We start from the raw sequence: 23,210 nt of genomic DNA, 5'->3' as shown, positions 1-23,210 counted from the left end.
AGCGCAGTCGGCCAATCATAAAACAAGCTGAGGGGAATTTTGCGTGTCTTGTCTCAGGTACTTTCTTTTTCTTATCTAAAACAGCTCGTGTTTTGTTAGAAAGCCTCATGGTTCGGCTGGAGACGCTCTTACATTACGCATGGTGTTGAACTCAGAAAAGCGGTTTTAACCGTGACCCGTTGCCCGTTAGCCGCGGCTACAGTAGCAACCTGCTAGGCCGATCGACTCGCCTCCTAACGGGCGGCTAAGTGACGTAGCGCGGACTCACTCGGGGAGACAATAAAGTCCAAGCCTTTCACTCCACTTCTGCTCCAGTTGACCTGGGTTCGCGCTTCGTCGCGGCGCTTTTGAGGTTCTTGCTAGCGCGCGGTTGTTCGGGTCGGTACCGGAGGAGGTGTCGGCGTTAGCCCCGAGCTTTAGCACGGTGACTGGGAGAGAGGTGGCGGACGCATGGTGACCCTTCGCGGGCGTAGCCCCCCGTGAGGGCCGGGCGGGTCCGGCTGGCCCCCGAGCAGCCTCGGTGTCTGTCAGGCTGATGTCGGGGGGAGGCGGTTGGGTGACGGCGGGCCGGTAGAACCGGCGCTCAAACACCGGGAGGGCGTGTCGGTGTTGGGCGACTGTCTCGTTCGTGTCCGTCCAAAATACATTACCACCCAAAAACATGGATATCTGAGCATTTATCAGCCGCTTTGGTGTAATATTAGGCTCCAGGATGTTTTTGTTTCGAACAAAGGAGCGATAAACGCGGTTGTCGACTGGTTTCCTAAAATAAAGTGTGCTTCAATACAACTCGCTGGAAGGAGTCGGTGGTTTGTTGACATCACCTGCAGCGGTTTCTTCTTCAGAGCTGGTTTGCATGGAGGGAAATCAGATGCCGACGGAGGCGGGTGAATTCAGACTCAAAACAATGAAAATGCTTCCACTGCCATCACTCATCTTTTAAATATGCCTTCACATTAACTTGTTTAAATATGCCTTCACATTAACTTGTTTAAATATGCCTTCACATTAACCTGGATTAGTTCCTCTCTTCAAACTTTAGTCACAATAAATCCACAACATATGAGATTATTTTGCATTTTATTGAGTTTGTTTTTAATGTTAACTCTACAATGTTAAAAACAAACTCAACAGTTTTCTTCACAAAATGCGGTTTCGGTCCAACACATCGTCTGGCTTCCAGTATATACATATTAATTGACCTTAATTTTTTTTCTATTCCAATTTTAGTCTCTAAAAATCCAAAATATATGAGATTTTTGTTATTGTGAAGAAATTAATATTTATGCAGGGGGTTTATTTGGATCGATTTTGCTTTATTGTAATCGCACTTTATGCTTTTTCCTCTTTAAAAACAGTCTATTTTGCTCTTATTCAGTCATTACTTAGTAATAATAGTTGCACCATCTAAGCATTGCCTTCAGTTGTGTTGTCATCTCCACAGTAGTTTACAGACTGAGCTGGTTTTATCCGATCAACTCTGACTGAACATTCCAGTTTCTTGGTTTACACGTGGATCATTCATTACAGGCCAAAATTATTAATGGAACCATAAAACTGAGGTTTCTTTCCCAGGGAAGATGTTCCAGTCACAAATTCCAGATGCAAACAATTTGATCTTTCTGATGTCAAATATTTAGAACATCACAACAAAAAGGAAATATACTAAAAATAAATAAATAGAATAATATGCAGCAATTCCACAAAATAATGAAAAGAAATCTACCAATTTAAGTGTCACAATTAATTGTGAAGCCTTTCTTTAATTATATCTTTTTTTTTATCAAGCCCTGCCCCTAATCTATACATTAATCAGATGACTTTGCCTCAACTTTTGATTTATTTCCTGATCAAACGTTGCTTCTTTCGTCCCCTGACTCTAGGATTGTGGCTCCTATAGTGGCCCTTGTGGCCTTCAATTAACAGAACACAATGTTTTTTTGTTCTGTTTTTTTTTTCCCCCAAAACCTATAATAACAATAATATAATCTCCGTGTTCAGGTGCCAGCATCTGCATCTGCCTCTCCAGATGTCGGAAGATCAGCGACTCCAGTTCTGCCAAGACTCAGAGAGGACCGATGTTGGCCTGGAGGGGGCAGCCGAGAGTCACACCGAGCCCAGCCTCCTGCTGCAGAAGCTCAAGAGCAACATCTCGTAATCGCCCCTCATCCATTCACTGTCTTTCCATTTGACCCGTCAATGTCACATTTCATTCTTTTTATGATGATGGAAATGTGTTTAATATAATGTCTTACTTCTGATTTCTTTTGAAATATGACTCACACTCCAATAAAATGACAAGCTGGGATGAGAATTGTGAAATAAATTGAGCTTTATCTCAATTTAATTCGTGTAAGGGATAAAAAAAAATAACCACACTTTATTATACAGTTATTATTGTTCGATAAAAGCAGATTATCCCCCGACAAAAAATAAAAATTTGGTGTTAACTGGAAACTAGTATATAAAATTATGATGCTTTATATTAGGAATAGAATCATTTTGTTTATCTTTTTTTCTATATTTATTTCTGTTTATTAATGATAATCCTTAAACCATTTATTGAAACAATAGTATTCACAGCAGGCTTTTCGATCAGGACACAGTGGAACAACAGCGCCTCTAGTGTCTTTGACATGACACTGACTCCACACAGAAACACGCTCTCTGACTGTCGCTCTCTTCTTCTCCGCAGGAAGACGGTTCAAACCAAAGTGGAACAGATTCTGGTGAGTGCTGGCTCGGTTCTGACGCCGCTCTCGGGTCGCTCCCGGACTCACCCGCCTCTCTGCTTCCACAGAGCGACGTCCAGAGGTTCTCTGACAATGACAAGCTGTATCTGTACCTGCAGCTTCCCTCGGGGCCCATTTCTGGGGACAAAAGGTGAGAGAGAGCGTGTGAGTTTGTGTCGCTCCTCGTGTGTGTCATTTCCGACGTCTTTGCCTCTCAGTGGAGACGCCGCCTCCTTCAACACCGCCGATCAGCATCACACCTGCAACTGGATTCGAAGTCATTTGGAGGAACACTCCGACACTTGCCTCCCGAAACAAGACGTCTACGAGACTTACAAGTCGGTGGAACACAAAATACACACGTTTGTTTTATTCCTGTCTTTGTGGGGACCGCAAACTGGCCTCTCAACCTCACCATCCAAAACACAAGGCTAACCTTAACTTAAACTCTCCCTTATTTTGAAGTTTAAATCCTCAAATTGAGGCTTGACCTCTGGCAAAAGGTCCCCACAAAAGTATGAGGTGCACACACACGATGAGTTACACGAACACTTTGTGACTTTCAGGCGTTACTGTGAAAACCTGCAGCACCGGCCGCTCAGCGCCGCTAACTTTGGGAAGATCATCCGAGACATCTTCCCGAACATCAAGGCCCGGCGGCTCGGAGGCAGAGGTCAATCCAAATATCCTTTTGTGGGGTCGACCCAAAATTGCCAGGTCATGTGTCATAACCAGAGTGTTGAGTCACTGAGACCAGGAAAACAAAGGTTCTGATCCTGAACTACGTCCAGCCCACACGTACTGTTACAGCGGCATCAGGAGGAAGACGGTTCTGAACCTGCCACTGCTTCCCAACCTGGACCTGAAGAATGACCCGGTACACACACACACACACACACACGCTTGAGCGAAATGACTCAAGGAGCGGCACATGGGTCGACTGTTGTTGTGTGTAGTTTTGTTAATAGCAGCCATTTTAGTCAGGCAGTTTTAGTCTTAGTTCTAGTCTTTTGGATTCACATTGTAGTCACGAACAGTTTTTGTCAAGTTTCAGTCGACAAAAACTCAATTTTAGTCATGGAGAAATTATTATAATAAGAATCAGAATAAGAACTAAAAGAGGGGATACGATCACTGTATTTACCACTGCGTACAGATTAATGTAGGTGCATCAACTATATAACTGAATATCTTTCAAATACACCCATGTGCACTGGAGTATTATGGAGATAACACACACACACCTTTATGTGTTTCATCATTTTGTCCAAATACAACAATGTTCAGAAAAGAATGGCCTTGACAACACCTTTGATCATTTGCTTATTGACCACATGGTGGCGCACAACACACTGAACATTGGCCAAAACTCTCATGTCTCTCCACTGTTGAGTCCGTCGGTGCTGACAACATGTCGCCGCCACATCACTAGCTGCAGTGGCACACATGAGCTAGTGAGGTTAGCACAACCAAGCTAACTGAAGCTGGAGCTCAGCAGCGCCAACCAAGCTCATTCAAGCCCAGCAGCAGCAGCAGCAGCAGCTCATTTGCACCAAGAGTTCTGTGGGAAACGTCGTGTCTGGATCACAACTGACGCTCCACTGAGAGGATCAACACGTGGTGTGTTCACGCCACTTGTTGGGACTCACCTAGGAACAAACCCTCAGGTGGCGCTGGAGCTTTGCTAGTGTGTAGCCACATGTGTCACCGGCCTGTTCCTCCATCGCTTTGTGCTTCTGAGTGATGGTAAACAAAGCTCCGCCTCACATCAGTGCAGCGTTTTCCACCACCAGCTGGCGCCGCCTCCATCGTCCATGAGTCAATGAGCGCCGCAGCTGGGCGGGTGGTGGGCGTGTCCAAACACGGGAGCTTCGTCTGACAGATATTGTGGATCATACGCACAAGAATGTCACATGTTTTCACAATGTCTGACAGACCATCAACATATATTTTCGTCTCATCTCACAGATGTAACCGTCATGTTGTCATCATGAAAACTCATGAATCATGAATGTTGCTTGCGTGTCTAGGCGGAGCTGACGGAGTTGGTCCAGACCTACAAGCAGGAAGTGACGGAGGCGGCGTGCGAGCTGATTTGCGACTGGGCCCAAAAGATCCTGAAGCGCTCGTTCGACACGGTGGTGGAAATCGCCCGCTACCTGATCCAGGAGCATATCGTGAATCCTCGCTGCAGCCAGGCCGAGCTAGTGGCCTCCGCCGCGCTCTCAGGTCCGCACGCCAACTCGCACTGCGACGCCTGCGGCTCTGCGCTTCTCACGCTCCGCTCTTCCGCAGGAGGTCCGGCCAAGTTGCACAAGGTCATCAAGAAAACCCCAGCGGCGTCCAAGTCAGAGAACGACTCGGTTGTGAACGTCAAGGTGCAGACTCTGGCTCTCCTCTCCTTCAGACTTGCTTCCGTCCTTACACTTCTTTGTTTCCTTCAGAAGGAGCCTTCAGGCTCGCAGATGAAGCCGCCCGCACCCTCGACACTGGCCAAAGCTTCGCCATCAAAAGACCCCGCCGCGCCGCCGTCCTCGCTGCGTCCAGCGGTATGAGCCCCTGCAACACCTCTGTCTGCTGTGCTCTTATGTATTTCTCCACCTACAGTTCACTACAAATACTCCAGATCGTTTGGTGCAACTGAAAAAAAACTATATTTTCCAAGGGCTTTCTGATGATGCGTGACAAACGTTACTGAGCCCAAGTGTTTATTAAGTTTGACAATGAGTTGGAAAAGATTTTTATTTCGGTTAGAAGGTTTGATGGACCGTTTAGCGTCACATTTTTCACGTGAGTTCGCTCAAAATCAGTCCATCCTCAGCCCTCAGAACACTTCCGGCCTCATGCGTGTGGAAGGACCTTAGAGGCTCACGCCAAGTTGGTCCACTGGCGACACTTAGTGGCGATCTTGGGAAGTGCACATCAGAAACCCAAGGGCTGCGACTAACGGCTAGGATCTTAACCATAATTTGACTAATACACTTCGTATTAAAATATTAATTTAAAAATGCAATGAATAGTATATGGTTAAATGTTGAATTTTAATTGCTTGGTTTTAAAAAAATGAGTTTCGTCATTGATGTTTACATCGTGGAATTTTCCCTTACTATAGATGTTCTGGGTCACAATGACGTCTTCTTCTCCTCCTTGTTATTTTTCATCTTCTTCTTCTTGTTTCTGGATCAGATCTATTGACAAACGTCCTGGAGACGAGGAGAAGCTGGAAAAGTTGACTTTAAAAAACACACCATTCAGTCGAATCACTGAAATACTCAACTTTCCTGTGGCTCTTGTGACAAAAACATCATGTCACCTGCACAAATGTCACTGTAAAATGGTCTGTCATCGGTGCTCAACTATTTTAAATTTGTTTTTGTAGTGAAGGGTTAATGAGGCTTCATGAAACAGTGTCCTGAGTATCCACTAGATGGCGCTGTTTGCTGTAAAATACTATTACTACTGATTCAGTGAGACCTCTCATCATTTCTAATACAAACAAAAACAGACTTTCAGAGACCTTGTTGTGTGTGTCACATGATCATCTCACTCTGGGAGCGTCTTGTGATGCAGGTGGAGGCCTTCATGAAGCAGTTACCCAGAATCCTCCCGCGCAGCTCGCCGCCCTCGCTAGTGACCAAAGAGGCCTCTTCATCAGCGGCCCCCAGCAGCGGAGGGGTCAAGGTCATCGCCATGGCAACGCTGCCCCAGCAGCAGGGCGGCCCGCTCCCCGTCATGATCCTCCCTCAGAGCTGCCTGTCGTACGAGAAAGAGCAGGTGACTCCGCCCACTCCGCCGCACTCCTCCGTCGCACCGTCGCCTGTCGTCCAAAAAGGAAGCGTCGCCAAGCGTCCCCTGGAGATGGCTGTTTCTGGGGCCGCTGCGCCTGTGAAGCGGAAACGCGGGCGACCCAGAAAACCCCGGCCAGATGACCCCGTCCCGCTTTCGTCCCCGGCTGCTCTCGCCGCTCCCTCCCCGCCGTCCCACCATCCCATCCTCTCCTCCGTCATCCAGAAAGCCACCTCTTCGTCCTCGCAGCCTCTGCTGGAGCTGCTCATCCAGGAGCAGCCGGGACCCACCAACCACCGTGGCGTGGTGGTGCAGTGCCAGCAGCACGGGGTGGGCTCGGACTCCGCCCGCCCCACCGGACCCTTGCTGCTGCTCCAGCGGCCCGCCGACCCCTGGGAGGTCACGACGACGGCGCCGCCGCCGCGGCGGAACCCCATGGTAGAGGTCATCCAGAAGGCGCCAAGCAACAGCAACCCCGCTCCTCTAGCGCCACCTATAGTGCAGGACGAGCAGCACAGACGCACAGGTGAGGCCCTGCAGGGCTGCAGTCCGACACACAGGAGCCTGCAGTAGCTCCTCCCATTGTGGTGGGTGTGTTTTCATCCTTCACCAATTCACAAAGAACTTGTGGTTTTTCTACTATGCAAACACGACGTGGTCATGGAATCAGAAGATCTGCAGAGACAGTTGCACAAAAGGAAGAGTGAGACTCTGGAATATGCACTTTATCCTCCTCATCGGAAACACTTTTTTTGCTCGGGTCGGGGGGGAATTATTCAAAATTTGGGGCTTAAGATTGCACTTGATACGACGAGTGGCACTTTAAGTTTACTGAATAGAGATGAAGGAGGTGCAGGGTGTTTGTGTTGGAAGTGAATCTCCTGTTTATTTGAGAGCAGAAGTTAGGAGCCGACTGGTGGTTCTGGTTCTGAAAAGCTGCTTCACTTCACCATTGTCAGTTACCAATATGACAATGATAGTTTCACTCATGTTTACATCCTGGTCCTCGATCTGTGACGTCCTGGTTCTTCTGGGATCTGGGTCAAACACAAGTCTCGTGTCTGTCAAGATCCTCTACCGGTCATCTTCAGCCTCCTCCTGCATCAGCCCGAGCCGTCTCTTCATGTCCGGTTCCAGGGATCTGTTTCAAATCTGGGTCGGTCTAGATGGTGGTATTGTCAAGACTCTGGTCCAGACACACACACACACACACACACACTGCAGTACGAAGGCAGAACTGTTGAAGTGAAGGTGCCGTTAAACAGAAAAAGCTGCTAAAGAACAAATGTACCTCAAAACTGCGACGAAAATACTTTCAAAGAGGAAAAAAGAAATGTATTTTTTGTGGAGGAAACAAAGTGTCCATAGTCTGTGGAAAGCAAACGGGTCACATAATCAAAGAAAGAAGGATCGGATATTCGGGTCGGGCGCACGAGCCTCAACACTAATGTAGCCGGAAAGTGCGGGCTGTCAAGTTGGACTTTTAAAGCTCTCTGCTGCCATATATGTGATTTTAGGTTGTACAGTCAGTGTTTTATTCGCGAGCGTTTTGGGGAGGAGGGCGAGTTTTCCCAAAAACAATCTAAATATCCTGCATGTTTCTGTCTTTTCTATGTTTGTTGGTTTCACTTTGTAAAAGTCCTGAGATGGAAATGAACTGAAGGAAACAGTTGTTTACTAACATAAAAAGTGGGCCTTAACTTTTGCATTCAAACTAGCTTCATCATGAAGTTTCTTTTTCTCCCATGCCAAGTAAAAGTTGGAAAAAAAAGGTGGAGCAGCACGGTGGTACAGTGGTCCGTGACGTGTGCTCGCATGTAAATGTACCATGGTTATGTTCTCTTAACTGTCCCCAGTTTTGGAGTTTGTGTTGAAGCACTGACGTCGTGTGGTGTAAGACGAGTCCTGTTTTGATTTCAGCCGAAGTTGTTGACTTCTATTGTGTCTTGTGCTTCTCTGTGCTGCAGCTTTATTGTGTTTGTATGAACGCCGCTCACCTGGCCCAGGTGTGGAGCAAACAAATAAACTACACACTTGTTTGGTTTGGGACTTGTTGTAGCAATACAAGGAGCCGAAGTGCGGAATACAATTCCATACAAAAATCGCCAGGAAATTCGATTCAAATGGAAATAAATCACCGAGAAGCTGCAGGCCATTTCTTTTAACCCAGTATGCTGCTCATGCTTAAGGATTGAAGAAGCATCAGTGGAAGCAGCCTGGTGAGGGTCGGGACAGGAAGTGGTTGTACAAAATAAAAGCATATTGGAATTGATCTTGCAGTTGTTACGGTTTAGCTATAGATGAAGCTGCTTTACAAGTTTGCTGGTTCGATTCCAGCCTAAGGCAATTGTAGGAACAAACCTCCGTCCTTTGGAGGAAACTCAGATTTCTTCCCACATATTGACATACAGAGGTCATTTGTCTCCACACAAATCAGAATCAGAAAACTTTATTAATCCCAAGGGAAATTATGTTCCTTACATGCTCTGTACACAATAAAATGAAAAAGAAACAATATTATAAAGTGCAAAAAGTAATACAAGAGAGATTAGAAAAAGGAGCAATGAAAGAAAAATGTGTTTTCTGGTGGACACAGCAGAATCAGGGATCGGTGGAATTATGCGTCCTTTCCAGAGACAGGCATCAAAGTCCAGCCCGGTTTTTATTGACAGTAATATAATAATAATTTAGTAAAATAAAAAAAAATAAAAACAGATTTTAATGTATTTCTTTAGTCTATTTTGGCTGTGTATCTGCAATATTATCGAGTCCAAATGTTCCTTTATGTAAAATGACTTTTTCTTATTATTGTTATTGTTATTATTATTATGTATTGTTGTTGTTATGTTTATCGTTGTTGGTGAAAGGATTTTTTTCCAGAAATTATTTTTATTTTATTTCATTGCGGCATCATGTAACTGTTTGAAAGTCGTGCGTTCCTTAACTTGCAGACGGTCCCTGCGTCCCGTCGCCGCTCTGTCCGCGCTGGAAAGTTACGCACTACATTGAAGTCGCTTTCTGGTGAAAATGCGACGGTGACGTGTCCACGGTCCGTGAGTAGTTGTCATCCTGTACCTTAGAGATCGAAGTGTGGCTTCCCTCCGGACCGATAGAAGAAGAGAGGCGCGTCATGGGATGCTGCCGGGGGAGCGCGCCTCGCTACGGCGAGGACTTCACCTTCGTCAGCCGCCTGGTCAAATATCTCCTCTTCCTTTTCAACTTCATCTTCTGGGTGAGCTACCTGTTGCTACCTCGAGCATTACGGAAGGTCCGTCTTTTAAAGCTGTCGCGTTTAAACCTTAAAAACAAACGACCGGGAGCCAAGTTGGTACAGGTCCTGCTGCAGCGCCCTGTTGTGGAATGCGCCGCTGCCTCCGGCTATGTTCTCTCAAACATCCCTCCAGCGGCTGCTCCATTCCTCCAGTGAAGTTCAAGAGTACATTTATGATATCCTACGCTCGCCATATATGTAGCAAATACAGGGTGTCTGGGTGAAAACATCAAGGAAAGGAGAAGCATTCCATTCAAGACGAGGCAGGTTTGGGTATAAAAGCACGTGATCCCAAGACGTTCCTATCTCCTCCTGAGAAATGTACTCATGAGCGGATATTTTCAGGAGAAGAACAGTTTGATTTATTGAAACTACTCTGATGTTATCCGTGTTTTGTGAGTTTGCGGGAGTTATAGTCTCCTCCGCTGCTCCTCAGGTCATCTCTGTGGTGATGGTCTCCATCGGACTCTACGCGCGCTCAGTGAAGCACGCAGGTAACGCGCAGACGTGCAGGGTGCGTCTCCAAACTCACCCGCCCTGCTCGCCTTTATTATACAGTGGTGCCTCGGTTCTCGGCCACAATCCGTTCCAGACGGCCGTTCGAGAAGCGATTTTTTCTAAATCTAAATCTATTTTTCCCATTACAATGAATAGAAAAAGCAATAAAGCGTTCCAAGCCTTAAAATAGTCTTTTGTAGGAGTGAATGTGGAGTGTCTGCTGCAGGTGGCTGTTCCTCTATGTGTGTGGCCGCTGCATGTGGGAGGGGTTGCCGAGTGAGTGAGGTCTCTCCAGAAGTGAAGAGGTGCCCGGTGCGTGTCCAGCTCTGAATGTGCGCTTCTGTGCAGTTTGGCTGTGACAAAGTCATAAACCAAGTCAGGCTCTGTCCCAGACTGGCCTCATCCCTGTCCCAGCTCCAGCCCACAACAGGACATCAAACCCTGGAGTGAGCGCTCCAGCACCTCCCCTGTGACACTCGACCACGGTCCAGTGTGGAGACAGGAAAGGTTTTACACCTCAATATGAAGAAGAAACAGTCAGTAAATGGAGCTAACGGGACACGTCTGCATACAGAGGCTGCGTTATACACAATAACAAAGGGCCTCATGGGTCAGCTGATCAGTCCGTGCACGTTAGTTTTTTTCCGGCTTTTTTCGGGGGCGTTCGAGTTCTGGATTTTTGTTCGAAATCCGATGCAAAAAAATCTCGAATTTTTTGTTCAAATTCCGAGACGTTCGAAAACCGAGGCACCACTGTATTTTTTTTAATTTTATTTTAATATAAATAGTACAGTCATGCCTCTGCTCTCCTGCAGAGGCGGCTCTGGCCTACCTGTCCGTGGACCCTGCCATCTTCATCATGGTGGTGGGCATCCTCATGTTCATCATCACCTTCTGTGGCTGCCTGGGCTCGCTGAGGGAAAACATCTGCCTCCTGCAGACGGTGAGCGGACCCTCCATCGGATGGTCATGGTGCTGGAGGCTCAGCTACACTATCTCGCTCTCACCGTAGTTCTGCATCAGCTTGGTGGTGATCTTCATCCTGCAGCTGACCGCCGGGATTCTTGGATTCGTTTTCTCAGACAAGGTACATTCTCAACTATATTCTCAGGAAAAATCCCAAATGCCACCTGGGAATGATGGCACCGGTACAATACCTGAACCATCCAGCTGTTTCTTTACTACCTGTTTCCTCCTGGAGGAAGCCATCTTGGATTAGGGTTGGTGAGAGTCCTCCTGAAGTGGGCTCTGCATCCTAACTCCCAGCTCCAAGTTTAACTCTTCAGCACCGTCATTGTTGTTTAAATGTTCCTACACTACAAGTACCACAATGCACTGCTGCTGTTGGTGCTGTCTGCTCACTTGAGCTTCAGGTCTGTGGATATGTTTCAGTGCTGAAACATATCATGTTCCTCAGGAAACCTCTTGTTCTTGAACTGGTGGGACTCAAAACTTTGTCCAGAGACACACAAAAGTGATGCTTAGCTTGGGAAGGTGGAGACTCAGAAGTCTTCCGACAAGCATGTATTCCGACATACCCAACATTAGAACCAGGAAGACATCTTGGAATATGTGAGTTGGTCACACGTAACGCTCACTTCTGTCTTCCCTGGCGAGCGCTGGAGGAGCTTTGTCTTGGCTGCCTTCCTTAGACTGCTGCTGACAAGCTCAACAGGAGGTCAGAGGTTGGTTGGAGATGGACAGGTGTGGATGTTTGTGGGACTGAATTTCCGAATAGAGATTCAGAAATATTAGGAAATTCCAGATGATTCCAGATCACTTGAAAGGTTTCACACTTGTACCCCAGTTCCTAACAGTCCGGGATCTTCTGTAGAGCCTCTTCCAAAGGGTCCTCTCACTTTAGCTTTTGCATTACAAGCCTGTGAACACGTTGGTCCAGTCTTGGATCACATTTCCTCAAGTATTCCTTCGCCAGATAGCGGTCGGATCTGGCCCAGATCCATCAGATCCATCAGATAGGAATCAGACACTCTGACTGTCGGCTGGAACCTGCCATATTTTGCCCGCATCCCGGTCAGGACCAGATCCTGGCCTTTGATTTTGCTGCTCCAAGCCTGATGGGGTCCACACCCGTTTCAGATCCTGTAAACAGATGTTGCCCATTGCATGTCACCCAGATCCAGAACAAATCCTGGAGTACGCCAGATTCCTGTTGCTCTCCAGGTGATTTCCTCTAAGTTCTTTTATGATTCGGTGTGCGATTGTGTGTCCCATCTAGCCGGGTCACATTCCCCGCTCAAATTTAGACCTCAGCATAAATGACCTCTGCCTGAACCCTGTGCCCCCTACAGATATGTCAGTGAACGGCACCTTCCGACTTGAGCAGGAAAATCCTTTAGCTGTTTCCGTGACATAAACCGTGGAAAACCTCTTTTGCTGCAAACGCCAAGTCAGATGAAAAGTCTCCGTTCAATGTGGGACGAGTGACTCTCAACGTCTCCACAGGCTCAGGCCAAGGTCAGCGATGCCATTACTCACGCCATCGAACACTACAGGGAAGACATTGATCTGCAAAACCTGATCGACTTTGGTCAGAGAGAGGTGAGGAAACCGGTGACAAGTGCGAGGCCCGGGGGCCAAACCCGGCCTTCGACATGACTCCCCGCCCTGCAGGCTTCTAACGTCCTCTGGTCCCCAGTTCGGCTGCTGTGGGGGCGTCACGTACACCGACTGGTCCGAGAACATGTACTTCAACTGCAAGAAGGATAATCCGAGCCGGGAGCGCTGCTCCGTCCCCTTCTCCTGCTGCCTGCTTTCTGAAGAGAAGGTGTGTCGCCACCCGCTTCACCCCGCCAGCCCGGCTTCATGCTAGCTCTGTGTGCGCGCAGGTGGCTGTTATCAACACCATGTGTGGTCAGGGGATGCAGGAGATGGAGTACATGGAGGCTCAGAACTACATCTACACGGACGGCTGCGTGGATAAGCTGGTCAACTGGATTCACAGCAACCTCTTCATGCTGGGAGGCATCGCCATGGGCCTGGCCATCCCGCAGGTGGGCGCTCACCTCACGGCATCCCAGGGTGTCGGGTCACTGGCTCTCTTCTCTTTGCAGCTCATCGGGATCCTCCTGTCTCAGATTCTCATCACCCAGATCAAAGACCAGATTAACCTGCAACAGAGCCGCGGGCTGTGGAGATGATCGTGTCTGGAAGCTGCGTCCACTCGGGACCAATAGCCAGACCATGTTCATGAAAGCGTTTCAGTTCTTGATTTATTTAGAAATATGAACCATTGTTTCTTTTGCTGTGAAAAAATAAATGTCTTTATGACTGCATTGGTCTTGGTCACGACTCAGGCCCTCTAGGTCACGTGGTCTCTGGTTAGATGGGCTCAACTTCAACACTCTTATCAAGTTATGCTAAGTTAAGATTTACATAAGAGCAACTAAGTAAAAATAGTTCCAAAACGTGCTGACGATACTGAAAAAAGTATAGATATTGAAGTACGAAATGCATTTTTATCAAGTCCGATACACATGGAATTTTGATAGTGGCAAGGACTACAAAAATGGCCGACTCTAGTTAGTTGGTTTCGTCTACGCTGCAACTTGCTAAACACTAACTTTTAAGTTTTATTTTGATCCTCACCTGATAAACTCCTCCGATAATAAGAGAAGAGAAGAGAGAAAACAACAAAACAATCATGCAAACAAGTATATAGTGTTAGATCATGTTTATAGAATCCCGAGGTCCAACATCTCAGCACTGAAAATACATTTTTTTGTTTCATGTCTTTTTCTATTTTGATTTTTTTGAGTGAAACATGAAACAATGAACTCTTGAAAAAAAAAATTAAAAAGAAAGATATAAGCAAATAATTGTTACTTTTAATGGGTACTTTTAGCAAAGAAACCTGGTCATTGTGGTTGGAAATGTCATACGTAACAAGTCCGGGTGCTTCATTGCTGCCCTGAAGTGATTTAAATAGGTTTAAAAAAAAAAGAAAGGTCAATGGAAGCGGCGGTGATGTCGGAACGGGGGGATGCTGGAGTGGGCGGGGCGTGCGGGCTGCCGAGCGAGGCCGAGGGCAGTGGGGGAGGGGCGGAGACCTGCGACTTTTCTCTCCGCCGTATTTTCCTCCACAACTTTTTTTTTTCTGAGGAGAAAAACTGCTTCCATCCTCTTCCAAGCGAGTGAAGCTCGGCGTCCGGACGGTGCGGCGGCCGCTGCTCGGCCTCCGATGGGACGATGGTGGACGCGTGGAAGCTCTGCGGCCGAGGAAAGTTTTTGGGAAACTTGGATTTGAAGGCCCCGCGGCTCTTCCTCACCATGGAAACTGAGTAGACCCGAGCAGAAAAGCCTTCCGACGGCTGTCCCCTGCTGATTTAGCCACACAGCCTCCAGTCCCGCTCGTGTTTTTTACTTTTTTTTTTACTTTTTTTTTCCGACTTTTCTCCAAGATGTCTTCCCCGCCGCGGAGCCCCATTGTTGGCTCCTCCGGGAGGCTCCTGCTGCTGGCCGTGTGCTTCACCTCCGCGCTGGCCATCCTGTCCAAGAACGGCAGCTTTCTGGAGGAGAACTGCAAAAGAAGCGCGACCTGTGAGGTTCTGAAGTACAACTCGTGTTTGGGCTCCCCGCTGCCCTACACACACACGTCGCTGGTCCTGGCCGAGGACTCCAGCACACAAGAGGAGGCTCTGGAGAAGCTGACCATGTGGTCCGGTGAGGAACTGAACCCACAAATAGCTCCACAACAGAACCACCAGTCAAGCTTTATTCGCTACAGGAAGTGTTCCAGGGTCTTTCAGCGCATCCATTTGTTATTGGTGATGAGTTCAGAGAGTGTCTGTCCCCTGCTAGCTGGGATGCTTTGATGGGCATGATGGGAGTTTGCCTTGTAGCCAATGGACTGATGTAGTTGTTTACATTGGGATTTGTAACTTTTTGCAGTGTCTAATGTGTGTAGTTCAGTGAGTGCTGGCCGCTCGATATCATAGATAGAAAGTGCAGTTTCCATCTAAAATAACTGTGAGTGAGCTTCGTCCGAGTCTGTGGAGACTCAGTCGAGTCAAAAGCAAGTGTCCAGACTGACTTGTTTATGGTGAGATGGTTTGTCCGTCTCTCAGAGATCACAGGACAACAAACCCTCATCTGACCGTGGATTATCTGAGAGGCCTAAATAATCCAGTCAGTATTCCCAGTAAAATGATCGTATGCAACTTTTCAGTAAGATAGTGCTGCATTAGCATCTGCCTCAATTTAGAGTTAACCCTCTATGCACAAGAGGTTTTTTTCTAGTGAAATATTCCCCTTGGGTCACACTATTTTGAAAGGCTGTGGCTTGAAAATGGATGGAGAAGGAAGCAGAATAAAAATTGAAACGCTTGGCCGAATGTTACGTTTTTTACCATGCATTTTTTAAATGTTGCATAAATAGTGTACTATATGTTTCTATGTGTGTTTTTCAAACACGGAAATTAGTGCATGATTGAATACTTTTTACATGTTAAACAATGTTTCAGTCTTTGCTTTTTTAAAACAAAAAAATAAAAACACTGATTTTCATTTAAGTTAGTCCTTCAAACAAAACATGGCTTCCAAAAGCGCATTTAAGTAGATGAACCCACAACAAATGAGTTATTTGGCACTAGTTAGCTTAGCTGCGGTGAAAAGGCTAATAATGTAGACCGAAGGCTATAGATAGTTTGGTTGAACACTCGTTGCCAACGGCAGTTCGCTCTCCAAATGTCCGAAATATCCTGCACTTTGCACTGAAGCGTCACAATGGCAACGGTCGGAGCTGGCCGGGCTTGTTACTTGACATCATGGACAACAGAGAAATGATCATATAAAGAGGAAGCTTGCGATACATGGGTCGGAAAGTCAGAATCATTCCCATTTGAGTCGGTGCTGTCACTGCTGAGAGTGGCGGATTGGGTTGCCAGATCAGGGTTACCAGAGCACATTGAGGATGGGGTTGCCAGAGTTTCGGCAATGGTCTCGCAGAGGTGTGTTTTGCTCCTGTGGGCTAGTTTTGTTCTTGAAAAACACATTCTGTTACATGGATTTGAAGCGTAAGCCCTTGCTTTACATGTTGTTGACGCTTAGCCACTGAAGACGTGAGTTGACTCAAGGCTTCTGTGCACATAAACGTAGTCATGGTAGTGAGTGGCTTCAGCTGCGTGTTATTTGATGGGTGTTACGTCGTAATATCGGTTTCCCTGTCAGGAGGATGGTTTTCTAGCTGCTGATCGTGTGGTGTGTCCAGGTCTGCGCAATGCGCCACGCTGCTGGTCGGTCATCCAGCCTCTGCTCTGCGCCGTCTACATGCCCAAGTGCGAGAACGGTCGGGTGGAGCTGCCCAGCCAGGGTCTCTGTCAGTCCACCCGTCGCCCGTGCAGCATCGTGGACCAGGAGCGTGGCTGGCCCAACTTTCTCAAGTGCGAGCAGTTCCCCGTCGGCTGCCCGGTACATCCCTCGCCAGCCAGTTGTAGCACGAGCCGAAATTTTCCTTCCTGAACGGAAGTTTGTGTCCAGAATGAAATGCAGAAGCTGCGCTTCAACACCTCGGGTCAGTGTGAGGCGCCGCTGGTGAAGACGGAGATCCAGTCCAGCTGGTACAAGGACGTGGAGGGCTGCGGCATCCAGTGCGACAACCCTCTCTTCACGGAGGAGGAGCACGACGACATGCACGCCTACATCGCCTACTTCGGCACCATCACGCTGCTCTGCACCTTCTTCACGCTGGTGAGTCGCAACCAGCGCTAACAACCAAACTGTTGCTCTGGTTTAATCTTTACACACGTAGTACCGTGTACCACATTAAAGGCAGGCGCCAAGACATTGAAAGACCTTTAATAAAATGGTATTATTGTCAATATAGAAACCAAAAAGACTTCAAATTAATCATACATGATCTGTAAAGTGAAACGAAACAAAAGTGAATTTCATTTTTGAACGTGACACAAGCTGCATACAGGAATGCGCCATATGGCAAATAAAAATGGCCATAATATTCTTTTTCAATATATACATATAATGTACTTAATTTTTCTAATTTTCTTAACTATTGTTTTCAAAATGAGCGTCTATAATGAAAATGAAACCATAAAGCAAATTCGTTTTTATCCAAAAAATATGGGAAGGAAATGCTAGTTACCTGGATGTGACTCCAGTTCTATGAGTACATGGGTAGAAAAACTGCATGCAACAAATATAGAAAAACACAACAGTACACTCTAACAACATAGCAAATAGTTACAAAAAGTCCACTCATAGGGCTGTGTATCGGCAGGTATCTTGCGATACGATACGTATCCCGATACAGGAGTGACGATAGGATTTGTTGCCATATGTTGCGAGACTGTAAATTCAGCTGTATATTGTAATGAGAACCAACATCTTAAGGGGGAAATAAGCTAATGCAGTACAACATCAGTCCAGTTTGACTTTCAGTTAAATGTCACAGTCCAGTAGAGGAACGACTAGCTCCCTTTAATCGACAAAATAACAAAAAGAAAATGTTAACATCAGACATGTCACAAATGCAGCAGCATATCCGACTATCTATGGATTAAATATAATAAATAAAAAATTAAAAAAAGCAAATATATTGTTATAATATCGCGTGATATTTCAGCTTGCTATTTTCATCAGCACACTGAGATTAGGTCACAGGAACTGACCTCATGCTACGTCGGTTAGCTTGTTGGCTAATGCTACAAACAGGCTCCGCAATCCTCAGCAAAAGTTGCCAAAAACTCTGTCCAACCGATGAAGATGGATTCACTGGTCCTTCGTTGAAACGTCCTCTGGTGTTTCCAGGCAACATTTCTGGCCGACTGGAAGAACTCAAACCGCTATCCAGCCGTCATTCTCTTCTACATCAACGCTTGCTTCTTCGTGGGCAGCATCGGGTGGCTGGCCCAGTTCCTGGACGGGGCGCGGAAGGAGATCGTGTGCAAGAGCGACAACACCATGCGCCTGGGAGAGCCCTCGTAAGTCACCCGCTCTTCTCCCGTGTTGACGCTGAGATCAACCTGCCGTTCCTTCAGCTCCTCGGAGACGCTCTCCTGCGTCACCATCTTCATCATCGTCTACTACTCCCTGATGTCCGGCGTCATCTGGTTCGTCATGCTCACCTACGCCTGGCACACCTCCTTCAAGGCTCTGGGCACCACCCACCAGCCGCTGTCCGGACGGACCTCCTACTTCCACATGGTCACCTGGTCCATCCCCTTCGTCCTCACGGTGGCCATCCTCGCCATCGCCGAGGTGTGTTTCCGAGCTCTCCTCCTCCTCCTCCTCCTCTGTTCGACTTGATCTGTAGCCAGCATCTGTGTGCTGCTCCGCAGGTGGACGGAGACTCAGTGAGTGGGATCTGTTTTGTGGGCTACAAAAACTACAGATACCGCGCTGGATTTGTGCTCGCACCTATCGGAGTTGTGCTCGTGGTCGGCGGCTATTTCCTCATCAGAGGTGAGTCCATTAAATCTGCGCTAAAACCGGCATCTGAGAGCACCAGTGCACGACACGGATATTTACATGGGACTGAAGGCTGTCTGGGCTGCTGCGCCCCCTGCTCCCCTGCACTGCAAAAACTCAAAACTTAACCAAGTTTGTTTTGCCTTATATTTACCATACCATTTGTTTTAAGGTACATTCACTTCATAAATGAAAATTCAACAAGATGGAGGAACTTCATTGAAGACAGTACAATCTTAAATATGTTGTTTTTTCAGTTTTTCACTTGGCAGATTTTTTAAATTTATTTTTAGATAAAACCGTACCATGAAATAAGTTTTGGGAGTTTATGAGTATGTTGTTCCATGAAGGGGGTTAGAAGCATCATGACTCACGCAGTCGGTCTTGAGAGTCGCCTTTTCTCAAGTCTGATGGAAGAGCGTGTTTAAAAACCACTGCAGCAGAGGCAGGACATCCTGGCTACTAAGACTGAGCCTGGCACCCAGCTGCTCACCCAGATGCGTCCTTCTCTCCTTGCAGGTGTCATGACATTGTTTTCCATTAAAAGTAACCACCCTGGACTCCTGAGTGAGAAAGCCGCCAGCAAAATCAACGAGACCATGCTGAGGCTCGGTAAGTTCTAGCTCCGCCCCCTGCTGCTGTGCTACCATCCCACAGAGGCAGTCTTTCTTTCACGTATGGTTGAAGTAGACCCAACTTATGTCACAGACCTAAGATAAAGTGAAAAGTTTCATGGTTTTGTGCAACAAAATCTTGTGCAACAGATACAAATATAAACATTTCATTACAAACATCCGCTTTTCGTTCCTTCCTCGCAGGTATTTTTGGGTTTCTGGCCTTCGGCTTCGTCCTCATCACCTTCGGCTGCCACTTCTACGATTTCTTCAACCAGGCTGAGTGGGAGCGTAGCTTCAGAGACTACGTTCTGTAAGTGTCTCTGCTCCCCAGAGAACTGAGGGAGCCTCCAGCTGTAGGCGTTCAGGCGGCGCCGAGCAGCGTGAAGGAAGTTCTTAATCTCATGTAATCGCACTAAAGCTGAGTTAACTCGCAATCAGTGGCAAATTCATCGCACATTTTTTATCAGTTTACAACATTGCTTTTGGAACAGATACAAATTGTGTGTTTAGTTTGCCATTTTATATTGATAATAATGTTAGAAAAAGTACAAGTGAGTCGGATCTTGAGGGGAAATGTTGAATGAAAGAAAATTAAAATTGTTGTTAGCAATGCTAAATCTAGTGACTTCTTCCAAACCTGTTTTTGTCAATAAGAAAAAATTTTTAAGCAGTTTTCGAAACTGTTTGTCAAGATTTCAAACGGCCAGAGTTTCTAAAACCATGTATGTCAGCTCCACTATTGAGATTCCCAATGAAAGTGAATGAACTACTGTGCCAGCTAAGGCTAAGGGCTACATGGTTGAGAGCTTTTCTTAAAAAGTCCTGCATAAATCCTGATTTTTTTTCCAACAGGTGCGAAGCAAACGTGACGATAGCGTCTCAGACCAACAAGCCGATCCCAGAGTGCACCATCAAGAACCGTCCCAGTCTGATGGTGGAGAAGATCAACCTGTTCTCCATGTTTGGGACCGGCATCGCCATGAGCACCTGGGTCTGGACCAAAGCGACCATCCTCATCTGGAAGCGCACCTGGTGCAGGTGTGTGTCCATCGATCCGAGACTCAAATATACCTGACGTGGCGCAATAATCCTCGTGGTCCTGCCAAACTCTGATGAGTCAGCACATTGAAAATATCCCAAAATGTTTAGAAGCTAGTTATGCTAGCAGAGTGGTGAGCTGGTTCTACTGTGGTGTCTCAGGATTATTGGCCGCAGTGACGACGAACCGAAGCGGATCAAGAAGAGCAAGATGATCGCAAAGGCGTTTGCCATGAGGAAGGAGCTTCACAAGGACCCGGAGAAGGAGCTGTCCTTCAGCATGCACACCGTCTCTCACGACGGGCCCGTTGGTGAGTCCTCGCACGCACCGCGGCAGGTGGATGTTGGGCTCCTCCGGTGACTAAATGTGCCGCCCATCTTGTTCTCAGCTGGAATCAATTTCGATTTGAATGAGCCGTCAAACGACGTGTCGTCGGCCTGGGCCCAGAACGTGACGAAGATGGTGGCGAGGCGAGGGGCCATCCTGCCGCAGGACATCTCCGTCACGCCCACTGGCACGCCAGGTAAACGCCCGAGGTCTGTCTTCACGCCACGGTGGTGTGTCCTCACTTCACTGCGTGATTGCCCCCCCCTACAGTCCCGCCTCCTGAGGAGAGGAACAAGCTGTGGACGGTGGAGGCGGAGATCTCGCCGGAGGTCCTGAAGAGGAAGAAGAAGAAGAAGAGGAGGAAGAAGGAGGTGTGCCCGTCTGAAGAGGCTGGGGATCATCCGATGTTTCACCAGCGTGAGTTCGGCCGCAGCTCCGTGCCCCGCCTCCCCAAGCTGCCGCGGCACCAGAGCCTGGTGTCGGGGCCGCAGCGGAGGCCGCAGATGTTTGAGGACGACGACGGCCTGCCTGGATCCTACCCCAGCTTCCCAGCGCCGCCATTTCCGTCTTATCAGAGCGGTCGCAGCTTGCTCTCCAGCCGGTTCCCGCCTCGCCAGTTCCACCCTCAGGAATCGCCCCTCGACGCCGACCTCGCCGAGAGGCCCGCTCACGTGACCCGCGCTCCGGCTGGCCGGAGGACTAACCACGGGCCGGTCAACTCTCGCACGAACCTCATGGAGGTGGAGCTCATGGATGCTGATTCAGACTTTTAACCTGAGGCTGGTGCCGTATGGAACGTAAGATGCAAAAAGTGCTGGATACTTTGACCCCTTACTGAGGTGCACCCCAAACTCTGTGTGACCGAGTTTAACCTTGGACACTCTATATGTAAATACAGAAAAAAAGACGTTTTTGTTTACCGCAAAACAACACACTAGGCATCGCAAGTTTGCTCCTGGATTTTGAACCAATGATGGACAGGCGTTGTTCCCTTGGCAGTGCAAGGCTCCAGCTCCCCTGGCAAACTGGGAACCAGAGCCGAACTGTTCTTCACTTTGATTTGAATATAGCTTTATCTTGTTTTTTATTTATCTTTCTTATTCACACACGTGCACTAACTCACCAAACTGTCACATGAGGGAGTGGACGCCGACTCGGACACAACTTCCACTGGTGTCACTGAAATATGGCGACCGTCACAAGCAGTATTTTCATGTGACCTGCTTGTTGGGAAGAATTATTAACATTGTAACTTTGTTGCTGGAATTTAAAAGAAGGCTTTTCAGTTTATTATGTAGTTTTTATATTCTTGATTCCAGAGCTAGTTCCACCCAAGCCTTCCTGTAGACACTGCTATCCTTTTTAGCACCACACGGGGGCGGTCGCGAGCAGTGGTGGAGGAGCGCTATGATCAAAATAAAGACGCCATGATCGATGACTGAACAAGTTTTGATCCAACACAAAGATGGAGTTTGAAGTGTAGCTGTTCGAGTGAGACAGACTTGACCTTTGAGGCTGTACAAGCCAAGTGTTTTCCTGCGTTTCTGCCACTGCACACGACAACACGCAGCTCTCCACACACCTGGTTTGCCTCTTGAGTTTTTAAATATTTTAAAAGTTAGTCGAATATCTGTGTTGTTGAGTTTGTTTTTATCCTCTGCTTTCATCTGTGTAGTGTGTGTATATGCTGTCGGATTCTCAAGGTCGCGTCGCGGCTCAGGAAAGGGAACCAGTCCTGCGACTGAAAGACCAGGCCCAACTGGTGCCGTGGGGCTCCAGCCGGGTCCGTCAGCAGCTCCTGAGTCCTGCACTCGAGTCGCAGTTCAGACCAAGTCTTGTGTTCTGTCTAAATGTAAATTATTTCTCTTTGTGGATTTTTAAACTTCTAGTGAGCAGCTAAACCCCTGACGTGTAAATAAAGTTACTCCCACTGAAGTCTGTGTCTGGTGGCCCTGTTTTCTGGAGTTGACTGAGATCATCCTTTTAAACTCGGAAATCAAACATTGAATGAAGGAATATGTGCATCATTTGTAGTGATATAGTCTGAGACCAAACTGAATCCAGAACATTCTACTGGACTAGTTACTTCTGCTGAGAGCGTTTTAGTTCCTCATTTATTTTGGAAAAAAAGTTTTTTACAGAAAGGAATGAATCTATGCGTCGATATGACTGTAGGCTTATGCATCTGTATTGTGTATTCAGTTAAATGAATTAAAAAAAACTGGAACAAAGTGCAGTTATCGAGACATAGATATGACGAGGCTTTTATTTTCAGATGACTCATCCGGTTAGGTTAAAATAGTCGTGTTTTCCTTCTGTTCTACTGTCTAAAACAGCGGCGCTTAGGTCAACTCCAGGCATTTAAAACCCCTCGCAACTTGCTTTCATATAATCTTCATTTTCAAAAGGCTTTTATTTTGAATGAGCTCAAACTTCCGGTCACTCTTGGCGACTGGGTTCAAACGGGTTAACTCTTTTGCTTTACTCTTTGTTGT

General features: G+C 47.2%; 3 protein-coding genes across 7 annotated transcripts; all 3 read left to right on the top strand.

The window, feature by feature from the left end:
- The first annotated feature begins 6 nt into the window (after positions 1–6).
- Positions 7–8,995, top strand: rfx5 (regulatory factor X, 5). Of its 2 annotated transcripts, XM_053862691.1 has the most exons (11): positions 7–57; positions 2,002–2,154; positions 2,696–2,729; positions 2,801–2,883; positions 2,951–3,070; positions 3,299–3,415; positions 3,531–3,609; positions 4,763–4,961; positions 5,028–5,110; positions 5,177–5,281; positions 6,303–8,994. In XM_053862691.1, the coding sequence occupies exons 2-11, from the start codon at positions 2,030–2,032 to the stop codon at positions 7,089–7,091; spliced, it is 1,734 nt and encodes a 577-aa protein (XP_053718666.1). In that variant the 5' UTR covers positions 7–57; positions 2,002–2,029; the 3' UTR covers positions 7,092–8,994. The 2 variants fall into 2 exon arrangements, with proteins under 2 accessions (XP_053718666.1, XP_053718665.1); XM_053862690.1 differs by lacking the exons at positions 7–57; positions 2,002–2,154 and having other exon boundaries at positions 2,213–2,729; positions 6,303–8,995.
- Positions 8,996–9,511: 516 nt separating this feature from the next.
- tspan33a (tetraspanin 33a) lies at positions 9,512–13,543 on the top strand. Of its 3 annotated transcripts, XM_053863216.1 has the most exons (8): positions 9,512–9,750; positions 10,226–10,283; positions 11,103–11,230; positions 11,300–11,374; positions 12,754–12,849; positions 12,947–13,075; positions 13,137–13,301; positions 13,362–13,543. In XM_053863216.1, exons 1-8 carry the CDS (start codon positions 9,649–9,651, stop codon positions 13,446–13,448), a joined length of 840 nt encoding a protein of 279 aa, XP_053719191.1. In that variant the 5' UTR covers positions 9,512–9,648; the 3' UTR covers positions 13,449–13,543. The 3 variants fall into 3 exon arrangements, with proteins under 3 accessions (XP_053719191.1, XP_053719190.1, XP_053719189.1); XM_053863215.1 differs by having other exon boundaries at positions 13,167–13,543; XM_053863214.1 differs by having other exon boundaries at positions 13,137–13,543.
- A 795-nt stretch (positions 13,544–14,338) lies between these two features.
- On the top strand, positions 14,339–22,638 carry smo (smoothened, frizzled class receptor). 2 transcript variants are annotated; one of them, XR_008414372.1, is made up of 13 exons: positions 14,339–14,970; positions 16,517–16,716; positions 16,786–16,995; positions 18,073–18,245; positions 18,303–18,522; positions 18,603–18,726; positions 19,252–19,344; positions 19,551–19,659; positions 20,202–20,387; positions 20,550–20,698; positions 20,777–20,911; positions 20,986–22,300; positions 22,391–22,638. XR_008414372.1 is itself a non-coding variant. In XM_053862544.1 (12 exons), exons 1-12 carry the CDS (start codon positions 14,709–14,711, stop codon positions 21,486–21,488), a joined length of 2,364 nt encoding a protein of 787 aa, XP_053718519.1. In that variant the 5' UTR covers positions 14,339–14,708; the 3' UTR covers positions 21,489–22,638. The 2 variants fall into 2 exon arrangements, 1 of the variants encoding a protein (XP_053718519.1); XM_053862544.1 differs by having other exon boundaries at positions 20,986–22,638.
- The last annotated feature ends 572 nt before the right edge of the window (positions 22,639–23,210 follow it).

This window comes from Synchiropus splendidus, chromosome 4 (genome assembly GCF_027744825.2).
Source record: "Synchiropus splendidus isolate RoL2022-P1 chromosome 4, RoL_Sspl_1.0, whole genome shotgun sequence".
Classification (NCBI taxonomy): Eukaryota; Metazoa; Chordata; class Actinopteri; order Syngnathiformes; family Callionymidae; genus Synchiropus; species Synchiropus splendidus.
This window is presented reverse-complemented; position numbering and strand designations above follow the sequence as displayed.